Here is a 23,954-nt window from a genome sequence, read left to right on the forward strand (position 1 = left end):
CAAAGGACCTTGTGAAGATGCTGGAGGAAACAGGTACAAAAGTATCCACAGTATATCCACAGTAAAACAAATCCTATATCGACATAACCTGAAAGGCCGCTAAGCAAGGAAGAAGCCACTGCTCCAAAACCGCCATAAAAAAGCCAGACTTTGGTTTGCAACTGCACATGGGGACAAAGATCATACTTTTTGGAGAAATGTCCTCTGGTCTGATGAAACAAAAATAGAACTGTTTGGCCAAAATGACCATCGTTATGTTTGGAGGAAAAAGGGGGAGGCTTGCAAGCCGAAGAACACCATCCTAACCGTGAAGCACGGGGGTGGCAGCATCATGTTGTGGGGGTGCTTTGCTGTAGGAGGGACTGGTGCACTTCACAACATAGATGGCATCATGAGGCTGGAAAAGTATGTGGATATATTGAAGCAACATCTCAAGACATCAGTCAGGAAGTTAAAGCTTGGTCGCAAATGGGTCTTCCAAATGGACAATGACCCCAAGCATACTTCCAAAGTTGTAGCAAAATGGCTTATGAACAACAAAGTCAACAAAGCCCTGACCTCAATACCATAGAACATTTGTGGGCAGAACTGAAAAAGCGTGTGCGAGCAACGAGGCCTACAAACCTGACTCAGTTACACCAGCTCTGTCAGGAGGAATGGGCCAAAATTCACCCAACTTATTGTGGGAAGCTTGTGGAAGGCTACCTGAAATGTTTGACCCAAGTTAAACAATTTAAAGGCAATGCTACCAAATTCTAATGGAGTGTATGTAAACTTCAGACCCACTGGGAATGTGATGAAATAAATCAAATCTGAAATAGAATGATTTATCAACTATTATTCTGACATTTCACATTCTTAAAATAAAGTGGTGATCCTAAACTGACCTAAAACAGGGATTTTTTACTATGATTAAATGTCAGGAATTGTGATAAACTTAATTTAAATGTATTTGGCTGAGGTGTATGGAAACTTCTGACTCAACTGTACATATTTGACACACTTTGTTGTGTATGTTTATTTATACAGTAATTATTATTCAACGTGTTCTTACCTGGGATTTGAACTCACAACCTCTTGGTTCACAGCATTCCGACCTTCCCGCTACATCACAATGTCTGTGTCAGTAACGCATTTCACCTGTATTCCTACACTTTAAACTTCAAAGTAAATCTCAGTGTTGAAAATACTCTCAAGAAAAACTATATTTATCATAGTGATTCAGGAGTATCATTAAACCAGAATAATAATAAAATTGCTGAGATAAGTAAATTAAATCAATGTTGAGAGAATAGTCAGATTAACTGATAACTAAAATAACAGTCAGATGGCACTCTGTCGCTAAGTGCAGAGATGAATTATAGGGAATACATTTTCAGGAGGATGTTACAGACTTGATGGTGCAGCATAAAGAACAGTAACTCCAGAAGTTGTGACCTCAAATCCCAGGTTGGGTCATAGTTTAGCAGAACAGTGATAACACATGAATTGTGAATTGCACATTTGTGTGTTCCAAAACCTTGTTTTTACATCTGAAATGTCATGTGAAGTGTTGAAAAAACGCATGTTTTCACATGATTTTTTCACATGTGAAATGTCATATATGAATGGTTCCAAAAACACGTTTTCACATGTGAATTGTCACGTGTAGTGTTCCAAAAACATGTTTTCACATGTGAAATGTCACATAAGAGCTCAATTCGCTCTTATGTAGCAGAACATGAAATTGTGTTTTTTACATTGGGTAAAAGTGAAGACAAAGCTAGAAAATTGTATATCATACACTGCTCAAAAAAATAAAGGGAACACTTAAACAACACAATATAACTCCAAGTCAATCACACTTCTGTGAAATCAAACTGTCCACTTAATAAGCAACACTGATTGACAATAAATTTCACATGCTGTTGTGCAAATGGAATAGACAAAAGGTGGAAATTATAGGCAATTAGTAAGACACCCCCAAAAAAGGAATGGTTCTGCAGGTGGTGACCACACACCACTTCTCAGTTCCTATGCTTCTTGGCTGATGTTTTGGTCACTTTTGAATGCTGGCGGTGCTTTCACTCTAGTGGTAGCATGAGACGGAGTCTACAACCCACACAAGTGGCTCAGGTAGTGCAGCTCATCCAGGATGGCACATCAATGCGAGCTGTGGCAAAAAGGTTTGCTGTGTCTGTCAGCGTAGTGTCCAGAGCATGTAGGCTCTACCAGGAGACAGGCCAGTACATCAGGAGACGTGGAGGAGGCCGTAGGAGGGCAACAACCCAGCAGCAGGACCGCTACCTCCGCCTTTGTGCAAGGAGGTGCACTACCAGCGCCCTGCAAAATGACCTCCAGCAGGCCACAAATGTGCATCATCAACCAAGGATTTCAAGACTATAGGCTAGTTTACACTAAGGGTGTGTTCGTAAATTCAATCTGGAGTGCCAAACTGTGCTCAGAGTGTGCTGTGGGTGTTCGTAAACTCAGAGCGTTCAGAGCACACATTGGACGCTCTGGCCGAAGAGTAGGGTTGATCCGAGCGTTCTGACCTAACAACAGTCAAGCGCCCAAGCTAACTGGCTAATGTTGGCTAGCTTGCTAGCTACTTCCAAACACAAATGAGGGAACAGCTCACTCTGACCATTTTACTCACCCTAGCAGAGCTGTTTAGGCTGTTTTTATGTTATCCAGAGCATTGGTGACTGCAACTGTGCTGCTGGCAATAATTTAATTACGTTTTTTTGCCAAGGTTTACTGACACCAGTCATATTCAACGGGTGTCTGTTATTTTTGTCTGTTATTCTGCGCTCGAATTTACCAGCTACACTACCGGTCAAATGTTTTAGAACACCTACTCATTCAAGGGTTTTTCTTTATTTTTATTACTTTCTACAGTGTAGAGTAATAGTGAAGACATCAAAACTATGAAATAACACATATGGAATCATGTAGTAACCAAAGAAGTGTTAAAAAAATCTAAATATATTTTATAATTGAGATTCTTCAAATAGCCACCCTTTTCCTTGATGACAGCTTTGCACACTCTTGGCATTCTCTCAACCAGCTTCATGAGGTAGTCACCTAGAATGCATTTCAATTAACAGGTGTGCCTTGTTTATGGAATTTATTTCCTTCTTAATGCGTTAATGCGAGCCTATCAGTTGTGTTGTGACAAGCTAGGGGGGTATACAGAAGATTGGGGTAAAAGACCAAGTCCATATTATGGCAAGAACAGCTCAAATAAGCCAAGAGAAACGACAGTTCATCATTACTTTAAGACATGAAGGTCAGTCAATCTGGAAAATATCAAGAACTTCGAATGTTTCCTCAAGTGCTGTCGCAAAAACCAAGCGCTATGATGAAACTGGCTCTCATTAGGACCGCCACAGGAATGGAAGACCCAGAGTTGCTGCTGCTGCAGAGGATAAGTTCTTTAGAGTTACCAGCCTCAGAAATTGCAGCCCAAATAAATGCTTCACATAGACACATCTCAACATCAACTGTTTAGAGGAGACTGTGTGGTCGAATTGCTGCAAAGAAACCACTACTATTAAGATGCTGCTGTGCATTTTCGAGTAGCTTAATGGCAGCTTGTTCACAGGAAGGTCATGTTTACATTTCAATAACTTAGTGTTAACCACAGTAGTTACAAGTGGGTTTTTGTAAATTTCACAGCAACCTACTGTAGCTGATCCATCACACTCACTGACCTGATAGTCTGGTAGGAAAGTGAGTATTTCAATTACATGGTGACTGCTTTAAAGGAAATATCAAATCAAAATGTATTTGTCACGTGCTGAATACAACAGTGAAATGCTTACTTACAAGCCCTTAACCAACAATGCAGTTAAGAAAATACCTTAAAAAAGTCAGAGATAAAAGTAAAAAATAATTAAAGAGCAGCAGTAAAATAACAATAGCGAGGCTATATACAGGGGGTACCGGTACAGAGTCAATGTGCGGGGGAACCGGTGTCAAGATAGAGGTAATATGTACATGTAGGTAGAGTTATTAAGGTGACTATGCATAGATAATAACAGAGTGACAGCAGCATAGAAGGGGGGGGGGGGGCAATGCAAATAGTCTGGTTAGTCATTTGATTAGATGTTCATGGCTTGGGGATAGACGCTGTTTAGAAGTCTCTTGGACCTAGACTTGGCGCTCCGGTACCGCTTGCCGTGTGGTAGCAGAGAGAACAGTCTTTCACAAGGGTAACTGGAGTCTTTAATTTTTAGGGCCTTCCTGTGGCGCCGCCTGGTATAGAGGTACAGGATGGCAGGAAGCTTGGCCCTGGTGATGTACTCGGCCATACACACTACCCTCTGTAGTGCCTTGTGGTCGGAGGCCCAGCAGTTGCCATACCAGGCAGTGATGCAACACGTCAGGATGGCCTCAATGGTGCAGCTTTAACACCTTTTGAGGATCTGAGGACAAATGCCAAATCTTTTCAGTCTCCTGAGGGGTAATAGGTTTTGTCGTGCCTTCTTCACGACTGTCTTGGTGTGCTTGGACCAGGTTTGTTTGTTGGTAATGTGGACGCCAAGGAACTTGAAGCTGTCAACCTGCTCCACTACAGCCCTGTCGATGAGAATGGGGGTGTGCTCGGTCCTCATTTTCCTATAGTCCACAATCAACTCCTTTGTCTTGATCACGTTGATTGAGGGAAAGGTTGTTGTCCTTGCACCACACGGTCAGGTCTCTGACCTCCTCCCTATAGGATGTCTCATCATTGTAGGTGATCAGGCCCACAACTGTTGTGTCATCTGCAAACTTAATGATGGTGTTGGAGTCGTGCCTGGCCGTGCAGTCATGAGTGAACATGGAGTACAGGAGAGGACTGAGCACGCACCCCAGAGGGGCCCCCGTGTTGAGGATCAGCGTGGTGGATGTGTTGTTACCTACCCTTACCACCTGGTGGTGGCCAGTAAGGAAGTCCAGGATCCAATTGCAGAGGGAAGTGTTTAGTCCCAGGGTCCTTAGCTTAGTGATGAGCTTTGATCGCACTATGTCGTTGAACACTGAGCTGTAGTCAATGAATAGCATTCTCACGTAGGTGTTCCGTTTGTTCAGGTGTGAAAGGGCAGTGTGGAGTGCAGTAGAGATTGCATCATCTGTGAATCTGTTTGGGCGGTATGCAAATTGGAGTGGGTCTAGGGTTTCTGGGATAATGGTGTTGATGTGAGCCATGACCAGCCTTTCAAAGAACTTCATGGCTACAGATGTAAGTGCTACGGGTCAGTAGTCATTTAGGCAGATGACCTTAGTGTTCATGGGCACAGGGACTATGGTGGTCTGCTTGAAACATGTTGACATTACGGACTCACACAGGGAGAGGTTGAACATGTCAGTGACACAAATTGCCCGTTGGTCAGTGCATGCTCAGAGTACACGTCCTGCTAATCCGTCTGGCCCTGCGGCCTTGTGATTGTTGACCTGTTTAAAGTTCTTACTCACATCGGCTGCGGAGAGCATGATCACACAGTCGTCCGGAACAGCCAATGCTCACATGCATGTTTGTGTTACTTGCCTCGAAGCGAGCATAGAAGAAATTATTTAGCTCGTCTGGTAGACTCGTGTCACTGGGCAGCTCTCGGCTGTGCTTCCCTTTTTAGTCTTGTAATAGTTTGCAAGCCCTGACACATCCGACGAGCGTCGGAGCCGATGTAGTATGATTCGATCTTAGTCATGTATTGACACTTTGCCTGTTTGATGGTTTGTCGGAGAGCATAGCGGGATTTCTTATAAGGTTCTGGGTTAGTCCCGCTCCTTGAAACGGCAGCTCTACCCTTTAGCTCAGTGCGAATGTTGCCTGTAATCCATGGCTTCTGGTTGGGGTATGTACGTACAGTCACAGTGGGGGACAACGTCATCGATGCACTTATTGATGAAGCCAGTGACTGGTGTGGTGTACTTCTCAATGCCATCGGAAGAATCCCGGAACACATTCCAGTCTGTGCTAGCAAAACAGTCCTGTAGCTTAGCATCTGCTTCATCTGACCAATTTTTTATTGCCCAAGTCACTGGTGCTTCTTGCTTTAGTTTTTGCTTGTAAGCAGGAATCAGGAAGATAGAATTATGGTCAGATTTGCCAAATGGATGGCGAGGGAGAGCTTTGTATGCGAAGTAAAGCTGGTCTAGAGTTTTACACATTTTACATGCTGGTAGAAATTAGGTCAAATTGATTTAAGTTTCCCTGCAAACCTCTAACGCCTACCAAACCCGGATCCGGGAGCACCCCCATCACAAAAGCTGACTAGCATAGCCTAGCCTAAAGCCACAGGGATATCATATAATAAAATGTTCATGAAATCACAAGTCAAAGACACCAAATGAAAGATACACATCTTGTGAATAAAGCCATAATTTCTGATTTTTAACATGTTTTACAGGGAAGACATAATATGTAAATCTATTAGCTAACCACGTTAGCAAAAGACACCACTTCCATATTCCACCATTTTTTTTACTCCATCAGCAGCTATCTCAAATTCGACCAAATAAAGATATAAATAGCCACTAACCAAGAAACAACCTCATCAGATGACAGTCTGATAACATATTTATTGTATAGCATAGGTTTTGTTAGAAAAATGTGCATATTTCAGGTATAAATCAGAGTATACTATTGCAGCCCCCATCACAACTCTCACTAAAACGACTAGAATAACTACAGAGACCATAGTGTATTAGCTAATTACTCATCATAAAACATTTCTTAAAAATACACAGTGTGCAGCAGATGAAATACACAGATCGTGTGAATCAAGACAATATTTCAGATTTTCTAAGTGTTTTACAGCGAAAACACAATATAGCGTTATATTAGCTTAGCACAATAGCAAACATTACAACAGCATTGATTCAAGCCAAGCATAGCAATAACGTATAAACCACCAAAATATATAAATTTTTTCACTAACCTTCTCAGAATTCTTCAGATGACAGTCCTGTAACATCATATTACACAATTCATATAGAGTTTATTCGAAAATGTGCATATTTAGCGGCACAAATCGTGCTTATACATTGAGAATAGTGTCCAAAATCTCAAGCAATCTGTCCGGCGCCATCTTGGAACGGCACCTATTCTTATCGAAAACTATTCATAAACTTGACTAAAAAAATACAGGTTGGACAGCAATTGAAAGACAAATTAGTTCTTAATGCAATCGCTGAATTACATTTTTAAAATTATCGTTACTGCGCAATACAGGCTGGGATAACGCAAGGCTACACTGCAAGAAATGGCGTCTCATGCATTTTACTTTTTTCAACAGAACAATGAATTAACAGCATAAAGACTGCTTACTAGCTGAGCTTCCATCAGAATCTTGGGCAAGGTGTCCTTTCTTCAAAACAATCGTCTTTTGGCTGAAAGATGTCCTCTTGTCCTGTCGAATTAGCCGCTAACGTTAGCCACCCACTGGAGAGGAGTCCAACTCGTGAACGCGCGTCACATTGAAATCCAGGAAAATCACTATAAACTGCTATAAGTCAGTTTAAATTAACTACCATATGATGTCTTTAACACCTATAACGAATAAAAACATGACCGGAGATATAGAACTACTAAAACGAAAGCGTTTGCAGGACGCCATTGTGATGTCTTCATGCGTCAAGCGCACCGTTGAAAAGGACGGTACTTCCTGTTCCACGGTCTTATATAAGGTCCCAGATTGCGCAATCCACTCCATTCAAATTCTCACCGCTTACTGACATATAGAGGAAGGCGTATGCAGTGCATGTACCCTCATAGCTTACATTGGGACTTATAAACTGACCCCAGAACAGGGACCTTGATTTCTGCAATCTCACTCCCTGACAAGAAATGTGCTGCAGAATGAGTTCTGTTTCACTCAGAGAAATAATTCAAACGGTTTTAGAAACTAGAGAGTGTTTTCTATCCAATAGTAATAATAATATGCATATTGTACGAGCAATAATTGAGTACGATGCAGTTTAATTTGGGCACTATTTTTTCCAATGGTGAAACAGCGCCCCCATATTGACAAGAAGTTAATGTCCCCGGCCACTAGGAGTGCCGCCTCTGGATGAGCATTTTTCGTGTTTGCTTATGGCCGTATACAGCTCATTGAGTGCAGTCTTAGTGCCAGCATTGGTTTTTGTTGGTAAATGGAGAACTACGAAGATCTACATCATGAGATGCTCTTCCTCAGGCGAGCAAAACTTTGAAACGTCCTTAGATTTCCTGCATGAGATCACGTGTGCACATGTGAAATTAATGTTTTTTTTTCCATAGAGGGTATCTGGAGACAATCTCATACATATTGTTCCCACCCCACAGTAACCCATAACCCTTAATAACCTGTCCCCTCCCCAACCCCACAGTATCTAACCCTTTTTGACCCCCCGTGCCCCCCTTTACTTACCTGTCTCCCTTCCTCCTCTTCCCCTCAGTATATAGAGACCATCTCGTCACGGCAGAGTGACATGCAGAAGTTCATCGCTGATGGCTGCAGAGAGGCCCTCCTGGAGGAGAAGAGACGATTCTGCTTCCTGGTTGACAAACACTGCACGTTCTCTTACCATGTCACCACCTTCCACGAGAAGGTACTGCAGTACTGCACAGAAGGGTCCTTTAGTTAACCTTTAGTTAACCTTTAGTCCTTTAGTTAACATTTAGTCCTTTAGTTAAGCTTGTCTTAAAGGTAGACTCAGTGATATGGCATCATCATACACAGCGGGGAGAATTCACATCATCAACAACAGAATTTAAATCCACCAGAATGGACACTATTGGTTGTCCCAGATTTGTGCCCTCCCTTGAGGCATCATGCCCACCTTGGGGTTGATATGGCTGAGATGCTATGTGTTGTTCAGCACTGCAACCCCTGCTCCTCCTAACCTGGCCATATAAGTCAATGGTTACCAGTGTTGGGATTAGTTACTTGGAAAAGTAATACATTACATATCACTTGTTATATTTAACACAAGTAACATGTTACTTTAAAATATTACTTTGTGTGGAACGTAATGCGTTCTTTCATGAAAAACATCTCCAAATCTCGCTGTTTGTTTGAATGTTGAGGGAGCAAGGCAAGCAGCGTGCGCTTTACCAAAGATAGGCTATTTACTAATTCTGGTTTGATCACTAGTTTCTCCTTAAATCTGTGGCGGTGCTTTCCTGTGCTAGACTTCAAGTGCTGCGCTATATATGGGCTGCTTGATTATCTATATATAGAGTAGGCTTACATCGGTACAGCTTTCCTATCTTTTCATTCAAAATCTTTCTTTCAAGCCGCCAGTTCTGGTTATAAACCACAAGTACAGTCGTGGCCAAAAGTTTTGAGAATGACACAAATATTAACTTTCACAAAATCTGCTGCCTCAGTTTGTATGATGGCAATTTGCATATACTCCAGAATGTTATGAAGAGTGGTCAGATGAATTGTCCCTCTTTGCCATGCAAATGAACTGAATCCCCAAAAAACATTTCCACTGCATTTCAGCCCTGCCACATAAGGACCAGCTGACATCATGTCAGTGATTCTCTCGTTAACACAGGTGTGAGTGTTGACGAGGACAAGGCTGAAGATCACTCTGTCATGCTGATTGAGTTTGAATAACAGACTGGAAGCTTCAAACGGAGGGTGGTGCTTGGAATCATTGTTCTTCCTCTGTCAATCGTGGTTAACTGCAAGGGAACACGTGCCGTCATCATTGCTTTGCACAAAAAGGGCTTCACAGGCAAGGATCTTGCTGCCAGTAAGATTGCACCTAAATCAACCATTTATCGGATCATCAAGAACTTCAAAGAGAGCGGTTCAACTGTTGTGAAGAAGGCTTCAGGGCGCCCAAAAGAGTCCAGCAAGCGCTAGGACCGTCTCCTAAAGTTGATTCAGCTGCGGGATCGGGGCACCATCAGTACAGAGCTTGCTCAGGAATGGCAGCAGGCAGTTGTGAGTGCATCTGCATGCACAGTAAGGCGAAGACTTTAGGAGGATGGCCTGGTGTCAAGAAGGGCAGCAAAGAAGCCACTTCTCTCCAGGAAAAACATCAGGGACAGACTGATATTCTGCAAAAGGTACAGGGATTGGACTATTGAGGACTGGGGTAAAGTCATTTTCTCTGATGAATCCCCTTTCCGATTGTTTGGGGCATCCGGAGAAAATCTTGACCGGAGAAGACAAGGTGAGCGCTATCATCAGTCCTGTGTCATGCCAACAGTAAAGCGTCCTGACAACATTCATGTGTTGGGTTGCTTCTCAGCCAAGAAAGTGGGCTCACTCACAATTTTGCCTAAGAACACAGCCATGAATAAAGAATGGTACCAACACATCCTCCGAGAGCAACTTCTCCCAACCATCCAGGAACAGTTTGTTGACGAACAATGCCTATCCCAGCATGATGGAGCACCGTGCCATAAGGCAAAAGTGATAACTAAGTGGCTCGGGGAACAAAACATTAATATTTTGGGTCCATGGCCAGGAAACTCCCCAGACCTTAATCCCATTGAACTTGTTGTTAATCCTCAAGAGGCAGGTGGACAAACAAAAACCTATGAATTCTGTCAAACTCCAAGCATTGATTATGCAAGAATGGGCTGCCTTCAGTCAGGATGTGGCCCAGAAGTTAATTGTCAGCATGCCAGGGCGGATTGCAGAGGTCTTGAAAAAGAAGGGTCAACACTGCAAATATTGACTCTTTGCATCAACTTCATGTAATGGTCAATTAAAACCTTTGACACTTATGAGATGCTTGTAATTATACTTAAGTATTCCATAGTAACATCTGACAGAAATATCTAAAGACACTGAAGCAGCAAACTTTGTGGAAATTTAAATTTGTGTCATTCTCAAAACTTTTGGCCATGACTGTACACAGACCCATAGAGATCAAATCAAATTTTTTGGGTCACATCCACATGGTTAGCAGATGTTATTGCGAGTGTAGCGAAATGCTTCTGCTTCTAGATCCGACAGTGCAGCAGTATCTAACAGGTAATATCTAACCATTCCACAACGAAACCTAATATCTAATCATTCCACAACAAAACCTAATACATACAATTTAGTAAAGGAATGGGATAAGAATATATAAGTATAAAATATATGGATGAGCAGTGACAGAGCGGCTAAGATGCAATAGATAGTAAAGAATAGATAGTGAAGGATACAGTACACATTATATACATATGAGATGAATAACAAGAGATAAGTAAACATTCTTAAAGTGGCATTGTTAAAGTGACTAATGTTCCATTTATTAAAGTGTCCAATGATATCAAGTCTGTAGATGGGCAGCCACCTCTGTGCTAGTGGTGGCTGTTTAACAATCTGATGGCCTTGAGATAGAAGCTGTTTTTCAATCTCTCTGTCACAGTTTTGATGCACCTGTACTGACCTCGCCTTCTGGATGGAAGCGCCTTTTTCGCCACACTGTCTGTGTGTGTGAACCATTTCAATTTGTAGGTGATATGAACACTGAGGAACTTAACTTTCCACCTTCTCCACTGCTGTCCCATCGATGTGGATAGAGGGGTGCTCCCTTTGCGGTTTCAATCATCAAGTCCACAATCATCTCTTTTGTTTTGCTGAAATTGAGTGAGGTTATTTTCCTGACAGCACACTCCGAGGGCCCTCACCTCCTCCCTGTAGGCTGTCTCATTGTTGTTGGTAATCAAGCCTAACACTGTTATCATCTGTAAACTTGAGGATTTAGTTGGAGCCGTGCATGGCCTCACAGTCGTGGGTGAACAGGGAGTTAAGGAGGGACCTGAGAATGCCCCCTTGTGGGGCCCCAGTGTTGAGGATCAGTGGAGTGGAGATGTTGTTTCCTACCTTCACCACCTGGGTGTGGCCCGTCAGGAAGTCCAGGACCCAGTTGCACAGGGCAGGGTCGAGACCCAGGGTCTCAAGCCTAATGACGAGTTTTGAGGGTACTAATGTGTTGAATGCTGAGCTGTAGTCAATGAACAGCATTCTTACGGTAGGTATAGGTATTCCTATAGGTATTCCTCTTGTCCAGATGGGATAGGGCAGTGTGATGGCGATTGCATGATCTGTGGACTTATTGGGGCGGTAAGAAAATTGATGAAGTGGGTCTAGGGTGCCAGGTAGGGTAGAGGTGATATGATCCTTGACTAGTCTCTCAAAGCACTTCATGATGACAGAAGTGAGAGCTACGATAGTAATTTAGTTCAGTTACCTTCGCTTTCTTGGGAACAGGAACAATGGTGGCCCTCTTGAAGTATATGGGGACAGCAGACTGGGATAAGGATTGATTTAATATGTCCGTAAACACACCAGCCAGCTGGTCTGTGCATGCTCTGAGGACGTGGCTAGGGATGCCGTATGGGCCAGCAGCCTTGCAAGGGTTAACACGTTTAAATCTTTTACTCATGTCGGCCACAGAGGAGGAGAGCCCACAGTCTTTGGTAGTGGGCCGCGTTGGTTGGCACTGTATTGTCCTCAAAGCGCTCAAAGAAGTTGTTTAATTTGTCTGGAAGCAAGACGTCGATGTCGGAGCTGGTTTTCTATTTGTAATCCGTGATTGTCTGTAGACCCTGCCACATATGTCTCGTGTTTGAGCCGTTGAATTGCGACTCCATTTTGTCTCTATACTGACGATTTGCTTTTTTCATTGTCTTATGAAGGGACTACCTACACTGTTTGTATTTGGTCATATTTCCAGTCGCCTTGCCATGATTGAATGGGTGGTACGTGCTTTCAGCTTTGCACAAATGCTGCCATCAAGCCACGGTTTCTGGTTAGGGAATGTTTTAATAGTCACAGAGGGTACATCTCCTATACACTTCCTTATATACTCGCTCACCGAGTCAACGTATACGTTATTATCCGAGGCTATCCGGAACATATCCCAGTCTATGTGATCAAAGCAATCTTGAAGCGTGGAATCCAATTGGTCAGACCAGCGTTGGATAGACCTAAGCACGGGCGCTTCCTGTTTTAGTTTCTGCCCATAGGAGGGGAGCAACAAGATGGAGTCATGGTCAGTTTTGCCAAAGGAGGGCGGGAAAGGGCCTTGTATGCATCGCGGAAGTTAGAGTAGCAATGGTCGAGTGTGTTACTCGCTGGTGGTCAACAATCAATATGCTGATAGAATTTAGGTAACCTTGTTCTCAAATTAGCTTTGTTAAAATCCCCAGCTACAATAAATACACCTCAGGATATATGGTTTCCAGTTTGTATAAAGTCCAGTGAAGTTCCTTGATGGCCTTCTTGGTATCTGCTTGCGGGGGGATATAAACGGCTGTAACGATAACCGAGGAGAGTTCTCTTGGGAGATAATACGGTCTGCATTTGATTGTGAGAAATTCTAGGTCAGGTGAACAAAAGGACTTATGGTGTAATTGTAACAACATACAGAAACCTGAGTCGTTAATCATGAAACATACACCCCCCGCCCTTCTTCTTACCGGAGAGATGTTTGTTCCTGTCGGCGTGATGCACTGAAAATCCTGTTGGCTGTATGGACTCCGAAAGCATGTCCCCAGCTAGCCGTGTTTCCATGAAATAGAGTATGTTACAATCCGGGATATCTCTTTGGAAAGCAACTCTTGCCCAGATTTCGTAGACTTTGTTAAATAGGGACTGTACATTAGTGAGTAATATCCTCTGGAGCGGTGGGTGGTGTGCGCACATCCGAAGCCTCACTAGAAGACCGCTCCGGCACTCTCTCCTCCAGGGGCGTTGTTTTGGGTTGGCCTCTGGAATCATCTCAAAAGCCCTGGGAGGTGCAGACCAAGGATCCGCTTTGGGAAAGTTTTATTCCTGGTCTTTGTGCTGGTAAATTGACATCTCTCTGATATCCAATAGTTATTCCCTGTTGTATGTAATAACACTGGACTAACAATGTAATAAATAATACATAAATAACAAAATACTGCACAGTTTCCTAAAGACTTGAAGCGAACCTGCCATCTCTATCGACGCCATCTAGGGCACACTTGCCACTAGGCGGGAAATCCCTCTATGGGCTTTGCTATCACAGAAGCGATCGATGGCAAAATCAGACGTGCACCCTCTATACCTTTCTATGGACAGCAGGTGTCATGGCATTTCTCCAAACAGCCTTTCTCCGCTTGCTCAACTACTAAATGAGGAAACAAGTCGATATCAGATCATGGAAACACGTACCCGGTAGAGATATGATTCTGAAAGGTCCTCACACATTGTTTGACAAAGTAACTGTAGTAATACTACCCTGTTTGAACAAGTAAGATGTGACTTTACTCCATCCCCCAACACGGCTGGTTATGAATGCTTTATAAAGCTTTATTATTCCTTTATAACCTGTTTGTATCTATCTGCCCTGTAGGCCAAAGAGCTGCTGGCAGTGAAGCTGCCCAGCTGGCAGGATAAATGCAAAGATGCCACCAAGGTCCCCGACACAGTATTGACCATGCTAGAGGGTCTCCGCACCCCCATGTCTGGGACCCCAGAAGCCTCGCCTCTCGTCGAACGCTACAACAGGGTGAGTGGGATGTCAGAGTGTGACGTTATGGCAGTTATTACATTGTTGTTACAATACTATTACAAGAGAAGGACAACATATAATCATTCACCTCTTTGTTTGGTTTCAAGACTTGCCTCTTCTCATAAGTGTGACCAACCGGGACAATTTGGTCTTATGTAGCAAAATTTGAAATTGTGTTTTTTAAATTGGATAAAAGTAGAGATTCCGAGCTAGAAAATGGTATATCATACACTACAGTTGAGGAACAATGGGAAAGTAATTCTGCTTTGAAAGTTGATAAACTTGTAACCTCACATTCAAGAAAATGGCCCTTGTTTTGGTACATCTACAGAAGAGCTCTTCTTTGTCTACATCCATTCAGCATCGTTAACACCCTCTTAAGCCTTAGCCCCACCTATCTCTTTAAGGGTTCACATGTGATGCCATGTGCTAAACAGAGTGAGTAGAGTAGTGTACTAAACAACCAACGATTTCAAGACTAAAGACTGATTTATACTACATCTATCGACATGTCTGTAGACAGTTGTTGCAGTGACATAATGAACATTCTATTGTCGTCCGACATCAAACTTAACTTGTCGTTATGAAAAAGTAGAAACACAAAAACGAAAGGCTGCATGATATCAGCAGCGTGGTGGTCCAAAATAGCATAACTGGTGTATTTTAACACCAATAAACCCACCCGTTTTTAAACATTTTTCAGTATATGTCAATCTAGCAAACCAGGCAAGTGAAAGCAACTTTCTAAACAATGTTTTGGTTAGTTTCTAGCTTGTCAGCTGGCTAGCCAGTTCAAACAATGACCATGCCATATGGCTGACGACGTCTTAACTTTAGCTAATTTGTATTCATTATTACAGGCAAATAAACTCACAATAAGATCATTATTTACAAGTTAATGGCAAGCTAATTACAGAAAATAGCTTACAGTTGTAAGTGTGACGAAATAAAAGCAGGGCATTCTACAGGAGAGTTTTCAAACTTGAACACTGTCTCGTTGGCCTAACGTTATATTTTAATTTGACTTTGGTGCAGGTCATGTTGTTCTTCACATTACCGTCAGGTAAATACACACTATATCAAATACAATCTAAGTTTTTTTGTCACATTGCACAGCATAGATAGGTGTAAACGACACTGAAATGGTTACTTGCATAGTAGAGTCTTTTGTTTAAGCATGTAACTAGCTAAACTATGAACCATAATCGCAACTCATAACGTTACTACCCTGCATGAATCTGCAGGTAGCTAAAGCTAATCAACTAGGTTCAAAGTTAGCTAGCTAGGTAACATTAGGATATAACTAGGAATGCAAATGGCTCTGAGATACAAACAATATTATTACTATTACTAGCGAGCCAGCTAACAGTATGCTTTAACTTGCAATGAAAACGACTTTCTGACAAAAATGTATAATATCTGAAAATGTAGCTAGCTAGACTCTCTTACCCGTGTACATGGATAAACGCTTCTCCCTCTGTCACAGATGCCATGGTTGCCCTTAGTTTGAAGATGTAATCCGTAGACAGGAGTTTTATACAGCCTTCTGTGTGTTCTCTTTTCGACTCCCTCCAGATATTTGCAATCAAATGCCCAAATTTTCTCCGTCTTCTTAGGTATCATACTCTGCTTCCACCAGGTATTCCACTGATTTCAAAACTCGGTCCTCTAGAAAGTGGAGAGAATTAGCAACACTTTTGCAGTTCTTCGTGATATCTTTTTTTAAAAACATGTTAGAAAGGACTACCTACACATACTGAGCAGCTTATGTTATAGACAGAAGCGTGCATGTCCAGCCCATCCATTATCTCAGCCAATCCAAAAAAAAAAGATGTTTAAAATAAATGTTTATGTTCAAATGCCTCTCCTGGGAAGTAGTGACGCGCGACATACGCCTAGTTTCCTAAAACGAGTCACAAATGGTATTTGCTCTTCTGGATGCATTGCATGTACTGTGGCTTTCATGTTTTATGTTTTCTCTGTCCTCAGAACAACAGGGACCCGATGGTTCCCCCACCAGCCCCCCAGCTGAAGGCCCAGACCAGTCCACTGGCTAATATGTTCAACCAGGACGTCCCCCACGCCTCCTTCACATCCACATCTACATCTACATCAGACCACAACTCAGGTACTACTGCAGCCTCACACCTTAGGCTTCAGTCTTTGGATTGAAGTTTGAATATGTGTTACATTGTGTGTATAGTTGTACTCTGTATAAAAAAAATTGAAAATATAATGTTTTGGTAGCTGTTAGTTAAGACAGAGATTCTGTTTAGCTTTATGAGTCCCATACCTCTTTCCCCATGTAAGTATGCTGCCTTTAGTAATCTGATCAATACAAATTGATAAAAAACATGACAGTATAGCATTTGGTGGCTGTCCTAATCTACATGTAATCTTGTTTGGAAATATTTAATCTTGTGCGCTGGGACATTATTGAGTACGTCTGCTCGACAGAATATATACGGAAATCTTAAAAGAAGGTTCAGGATGGCATCTTAATTTCCTTCAAGTTGTGCTGCATGTATCCTTTAATCCTGCTAATGTATCTATTCTTCATCTAGTGTTTGTTCTCCATGTCTTCTCTTATTGAATGTCTAAATTACACAGAAGGTTCTGCTGCAAAACCAATTCCCTTCTTTAATGATGCAATAGTTCTTCTCCGTGTGGCCATTTAGACCAGGGTTATAAATCACTAGCTATAAGCCATGTCTCGTTCCTCCGTGATATACTTATCCATGTCTTATTTTGAACTCTGCTATTGTAAATATAAAATATTTCAGCGAGTTCTTGCTGTCTTTCTACATTTTGATAATAAAACATATTGAAATTGAACTTTGACCTTCCAGACCAGGGCAGTATGGAGAACAGTGGAAGCCTGTCTCTATCCCAGTCAGTGTCGATGGGTTCTGGGCTGAACGTGGGCAGGAAGCCACGGGTCAGGACCATCTTCCCCCACACGGCCGGCAACAACGACACACTCCTGTCCTTTGATGATGGTGACATCATCATACTGCTCATCAAGGAGGAGAAGGACGGATGGCTATACGGAGAGCTGGAGAAGACCCGGCAGTAAGTCACTTCATGAAGCATTATTACACCTTTATAAACGCTTTCTAGCCTGGAGAAGACATGGCAGTAAGTCACTATTTACTGGTTATTAAGGGTTTATGAGGCTTTATGAAGTTTTATTACACATTTATAGAGGCTTATTGACCTGGCAGTGAGTCACTGTGTTGAGATCTTGTTCAACTTTATTACAATTTTACAAAGATTTATTACACCCTAATTAAGGCTTATTAACCAGGAGAAGACTCGGACGCAGATCTAAGGTCTCTCAGTGAAGTTATGCAATCTGTCACAGTGCTAGAGGTTATACCACTATTACCCTAAGCTTGCTAGCTACCACAACTGTAGGCGGTAGAAAGTAACTGAGCTCTTAGGGACACATGGCTTTGCTCTCCATCTTGTTGGTGGCCTCACTTGGCTGGTTGGTTTTTTGGGACATATAATGATGAATGTTGATGTGGAAACGCAACAAGAAATTCAACGTGTGAGAGGGTGGTGAGGGGTTGTTAAAAGGTAGTTTGGTCAAACCACACCTTTGAAAGACCATTGGCGATTGTGATTTCTACTCATACACAGACTGTGTGGAGAGAAAAGGATGAATGCCAACCCCTCTTCTTGAAACGCCATCTTTGTTTATGTTCTTTCATCTCTAAATACAGTGAAGGTGGAGCGTGGTACCAGCTGAATGTAGCGCACCCATTATCTTTTGTTAAGGCCACAGAGACCGATGGCTCAAAGCCAACTTAGTAATTATGTGTTTATGCTTTTATGGCTAGTCTACTGTATGGCTGTATCTCCCTTCTTCTAGCTGTTCATTAAAGTCATTAGTGCTCATATGTACGTGAACGATCAGGGAGAGAGAGCCAGATAAGATGAGGGACAGAGTCTGACAGACCAACCAACCTGCACATGTCCTCTATGCTAATTGTTATTGTTCAATGTATGGTTATTTTGACCCTTGGTTGTTGTTGTTACTGTTGTCCCATTGACAATATTGATTATTAATTATGTTAATATTGTAAATCTCCAAAGTAAGCTTTGCATCTCAAAAAATATGTACATATTTAGATCATGCCTATAAAGGGGGGGAGAGAAGAGAGAGATTTAAGCTTTAAGCAGAGATCTGCTTAAAGCTTAAAGCTTAAAGCTGTCTGCCTACTGACATTTTCTTTCTGAAACAAATTAGCAAAGAAAGTCAATTTCCTGTCCCTTTGGCATAGACAGACATTATTACAGCTTTGGGAGTTTAATTTTATATCTAGGCAAGTCAGTTATGATCAAATTCTTACTTACAATGACAGACTAGGAACAGTGGGTTAACTGTCTTGTTCAGGGACAGAACAACAGATTTTTACCTTGTCAGCTCAGGGATTTGATCTAGCAACCTTTCAGTTACCGGCCCAACACTCTAACCACTAGGCTACCTAGTGGATGAAATTGAAGTTGCTTTTAATGTTATCAGTGACAGGTTGTCAAGGACAGGGACTTGGAACATACAAGTAAACAGAGAAATGTTGTTTCTTAGCAACCCATTTAAAATTAGTATAATATTTGAGATTATAAAAAAATTGATATTTACTCACTTGGGAACAATTTCTGTACTTCTCAACTTGAAACAGTGTTTTTGAAGCTGAATCTATCATATGTTTGATGTGTGTTTGACATACCTTCAGGGACATTTGGCTTACTGCAAGTGAGAAGAACTGTTCTTTTTAGTTGTGATGTTCTTCATTGTTGTTTTATTGGGCTAATATTTTGGTGTGTCTGTGTTTGTTTCAGGCGGGGCTGGTTTCCCTCATCTTACTGCCGACCTTACAATGAACCACTGATCTCAAACAGGTAAGACACATATAGCCATGTGATGATCTTATGATATTGCTTACACCTACCCTCTCAAATCTATAGCAGGCTTTCAAGAAGTGTCTAGAAACAAGGTTATTTTGGGCCAGGTAAAGTCCTAACATTTGTGTCTATGTCTACAGTTTGGGGACACCGGTGCGTCGTCTGAGTGTGGCCAGTCTTCCGGAACAGGAAGAGGAGGAGCCTGTTTTGCTGCCGCCGCCAGACTACAGTGACAGGACAGGGAGCAGCCCTTTCAGCCTGGTCAGCGCCTCCACACCCTCACCCAAAAACACGGTCAGAACCCAGTCATCCCTTCCACATTCTTACCTAACAATACAGTCAGCAGGTCACCTTAAAGTGAAAAACACAGTTTGTTGGACTCATTTCAACGTTAAACCACCTACAAGGTCTCTGAAACGTCTGAACAACTTTAATTTTGATGTTGTATGTTAGGCCATATGCTGGGAAACGGTCTCCTTAGGGTGAACGTTAAACCTTCACCCTCTCCTCAGGTTTACATTTGGCTGATCTAATGTGGAAGAGATTTTATTTGTGTATTTTCACGTGGGCTAGTTAGGGAAGGACTCCCACCACCAAGCACACTTTAAGCTAGGTTATGACAGAAACAAGGCCTAAATGTCTTGATGCTGCCACTGATAATTGAGAGAGAGAAATAAAAATATATTTAAAAAATGCTCCCTGCCTGGTTTTGTCTCTGTGCAGGAATGAAGGAGGGAAGACTCCCATAGCTGCCCATTCACCCTCACTCCTGGACACTGTCTGCCCTCTAGTGTAGTGGTTGTGTTAGGGCAGGCTATTCTTGGAATAGGTTGAGGAGGCCAACAGGATAATTTTTTGCAGTGCAAAAACTAAATTCTCTGAAAGTGACCCATGTGTTATGTTTGCCCTGACCGTTGGTGAATCTATTCAATCTATTCTGCTGATTGATAACAGCCTTATCCACTGTTAGATTGGATCAAAACATCAGATAAGGATAGAAAATGAACACAACTTACTTTCTGAGAGTGCTGGTAATTGTTGGTTCAATAGATACACATTTATACATCCTAAATGACCTCAAACATAGCTACGTAATCAGTTAACCGTCTGTTTTAAAACTATCTTCATCACACTCACTTGCTTGGGGTTTCGATAAGATTTCCATCTACTCAGAGAAGAGGTGTGCTGTGTGCTGGCCTTTCCAGACATTCTAGATTCCTGACACCCAGCATGAGATCATGGCACTCTCTGTCTCCATACATCCCAGAGTTCTTCACTGAGGAGTGATACAACACTGACAGCTGCAGGGGGATAATGCAGCATGTAGTAAATATACACAGCATGTATCATGACGTAAGTGTTTCTCTTTCTTTTTGTTAATAGATCTCTCTACCCAATGAGGTTGGAAAGGTTCCCTTTCTGGGGTAAGTTTTATAATAACTCTTATAACAATATAACCTCTCACATGATTTTGATGGGAAATAATAATGAATTCACATATGACAATGTTTTTTTTAAATTATATTTTCTAGAGGTGGGAATCCCTTTGCCACTGTCAAACTGAGACCTACAGTGACCAACGACAGATCAGCACCCAACGTCTAATAACCAGAGCTCATCCAGACAGAGGAATGATAAAACACCACCAACACTACAGAATCACAGTCCAACAAGATGTCCAGAAAGCATGGATTCTACTCCGCTTCAGCAAACCAGCTCCGTTGTAGCCAGCTCCGTTGTAGCCAGCTCCGTTGTAACCAGCTCCGTTGTTACTAGCTCCGTTGTAGCCGAGCCAGCTCCGTTGTAGCCAGCTCCGTTGTAACTAGCTCCGTTGTAGCCGAGCCAGCTCCGTTGTAGCCAGCTCCGTTGTAGCCAGCTCCGTTGTAGCCAGCTCCGTTGTAACCAGCTCCATTGTACCCGAGCCAGCTCCGTTGTTACTAGCTCCGTTGTTACTAGCTCCGTTGTTACTAGCTCCGTTGTAACCAGCTCCGTTGTTACTAGCTCCGTTGTTACTAGCTCCGTTGTTACTAGCTCCGTTGTTACTAGCTCCGTTGTAACCAGCTCCGTTGTTACTAGCTCCGTTGTTACTAGCTCCGTTGTTACTAGCTCCGTTGTTACTAGCTCCGTTGTTACTAGCTCCGTTGTTACTAGCTCCGTTGTTACTAGCTCTGTTGTAACCAGCTCCGTTGTTACTAGCTCCGTTGTTACTAGCGCCGTTGTTACTAGCTCTGTTGTAGCCAGCTCTGTTGTTACTAGCTCCGTTGTAACCAGCTCCGTTGTTACTAGCTCCGTTGTTACTAGCTCCGTTGTTACTAGCTCCGTTGTTACTAGCGCCGTGGGTAGCCAGCTCCGTGGGTAGCCAGCTCCGTGTGTAGCCAGCTCCGTGGGTAGCCAGCTCCGTTGTTACTAGCTCCGTTGTAGCCAGCTCCGTTGTAGCCAGCTCCATTGTAACCAGCTCCGTTGTAGCCAGCTCCATTGTAAAACAGAGTAGTGAAGTGACAATGATTATGGGCAGTGCTGAAACATAATAAAATCCAGGCTACCTTCCTGACTCTTTAGCGTTCAGATTGTTTTTTAAATAAATATATATACAGTCGCTAATGAAAGTCTACACACCCGTTGCAGAGTCTTCAAAGTGTGTTGCCTTAAACTGTAATCTACAAAGGGAATAAATGTTTTTTTCTACTGACCTGACGCCTTACAACCTACTTCACATTTTCAGACTGAAAGATAAATTATACAACACCCCAGAGTTAATACTGGGTGGAAGCAACTTTGGCAGCCGTTACAGCTGGGAATCATTTGTTGTTCTATTAGGGCAACATTTATCCATTGTTTTGGCAAAATTGCTCAAGCTCATTACATTTGGTTGGGAGTCATTGATGGACACCAATATTCAAACCTTGTCTTTGATTTTCAAACAAAGTTAAGTCAGGACTGAGAGTGGACTACTGAGGAACACTCAACACCTCTTGGAAAACATTTTGGCGTCTAAGGCATTAACATTTGTGTAATTGTTCCGCAAAAACAAAAACAACTATCCCAGGGTTAGGTTTTCAGAAGACTGAGGCAGGGTTTCCTCTAACTTCTTACCTGGACTTTGCTCCTTTCATATTTATTTTGCTCGTGACAAACTCCCCAGTCCCTGCCGTTGACAAGCATACCTATAACATGAGTTATATGATCATTTACTGATCTTGAGCAATTTTGACAAAAACGATGGATATATATTTCCCTAAGAGTTGTCGAGAGTTGATAGAATCTTATTCCAAATTATTCACAGCTGTAATGGCTGCCAACAGTGTTTCCATCAAGTATTAACTCTGGGGTGTGAAGACATACACAATCAAGACTTTTTTTATTTTATTTTTTTATTCATTTTGAACACTTTCTATAATTTCTTTCACTGAAAATGTGGATTAGGTTGTGTACATCGGTAGGAAGGCAAAATTATTATTAGTTTATTTTTGTAATATTTTTTTACAAAATGTGAAGACTGCGAAGGGTGTATTGACCTTCACTAGCACTGTATTCTGTCTGTAGTAGTTGTAGGAATGAGGAACAGGGACACTAGTTGGGGAAAGAAGTGCTACATTTTTTGCCATATTTATTTTTTCATTATTACGTAACCATTTTTCAATGGGGAGGCTACTATTTATGCATATGTTTTAAACAAATTAGAGATGTATCATTTTTTTAAATTAATTGAATCTTAAAAAAGTCTACTCAGCCCCTACTAAGTGTATTGAGTGTAAACAGTGAGAGTTTATGGAAGAATGAATATAGCTCATGTAAGTTATGTTTAAAATGAACATACGTGATTTTTGATTAGCCATAGAATATTAAATGAATGTATGCTGAATGGGGAATGGATTGACATATGGACTCTGCTATGCTATTTCTTCATCGTTTTAAAAGTATTTTTTTTCATACTTGTTTAAAGGTTCATGATGTTTATTGTTTAAAGGTTCATGATGTTTATAAGGTTGTAAGGAGACAATTTTTCTTTGGTTTTTTTTCATGGTAAGCTGAAGACTGTGTTTTACAAATACACAATTTTTGTAAATCACAATAACACTGTTATTGGTAGAAATAGCGTATGAACCATGCAGTATATTGAACGAGTATATAGGTTTTTCTCTTCCTTCAGTGTAGAGGAATTCATGATACACACTGCTGTCCATGATAATTGACGATTCCCAGATACGTTTATGGTTCCTCTTCTATCTCTGTTCAGATACTGATGTGTATTCTGTCATTCTCCAAAGGTGACAAGGAAAATGCTTTACCATGGTATTCTGTAGACTGAAGTTATGTTATCTCACAGTTAAACAGGATAAACCGTACATGGTCTTTATTTTTAACTATTTTTTTATTCATGTATTGTCTTTGCAATTTACTGCCATAACCTACTGAATATCTGTATGAAGATTGTATAACTGAAAATGTTGTATGTCCCTTAATACATGAGATGAAATTGAGAATTTGGTTGTCTTTTATTGAATGAGACGTTTTTATTTTATATTGAACGAATGAGTAGGCTACCATTCTTTCCTGACCCATAGTAAATAGCTTTAAGTTATGTCCATTTGATTACC

General features: G+C 41.7%; 1 protein-coding gene across 3 annotated transcripts in view; it reads left to right on the forward strand.

Annotated features, from left to right (window-relative positions):
- LOC129862202 (brain-specific angiogenesis inhibitor 1-associated protein 2-like protein 1) overlaps positions 1-23,840 on the forward strand; it is a 65,692-nt gene extending 41,852 nt beyond the window's left edge. For all 3 annotated transcript variants that reach the window (XM_055933627.1, XM_055933636.1, XM_055933644.1), the window contains 8 exons: positions 8,404-8,556; positions 14,287-14,442; positions 16,435-16,573; positions 17,295-17,517; positions 19,294-19,353; positions 19,497-19,650; positions 20,740-20,780; positions 20,889-23,840. In XM_055933627.1, the coding sequence (XP_055789602.1) occupies positions 8,404-8,556; positions 14,287-14,442; positions 16,435-16,573; positions 17,295-17,517; positions 19,294-19,353; positions 19,497-19,650; positions 20,740-20,780; positions 20,889-20,961 (999 nt within the window). In that variant the 3' untranslated portion in view covers positions 20,962-23,840. The remainder of the gene's footprint in view (positions 1-8,403; positions 8,557-14,286; positions 14,443-16,434; positions 16,574-17,294; positions 17,518-19,293; positions 19,354-19,496; positions 19,651-20,739; positions 20,781-20,888) is intronic.
- The last annotated feature ends 114 nt before the right edge of the window (positions 23,841-23,954 follow it).

Source organism: Salvelinus fontinalis, chromosome 1, assembly GCF_029448725.1.
Source record: "Salvelinus fontinalis isolate EN_2023a chromosome 1, ASM2944872v1, whole genome shotgun sequence".
Taxonomy (NCBI): Eukaryota; Metazoa; Chordata; class Actinopteri; order Salmoniformes; family Salmonidae; genus Salvelinus; species Salvelinus fontinalis.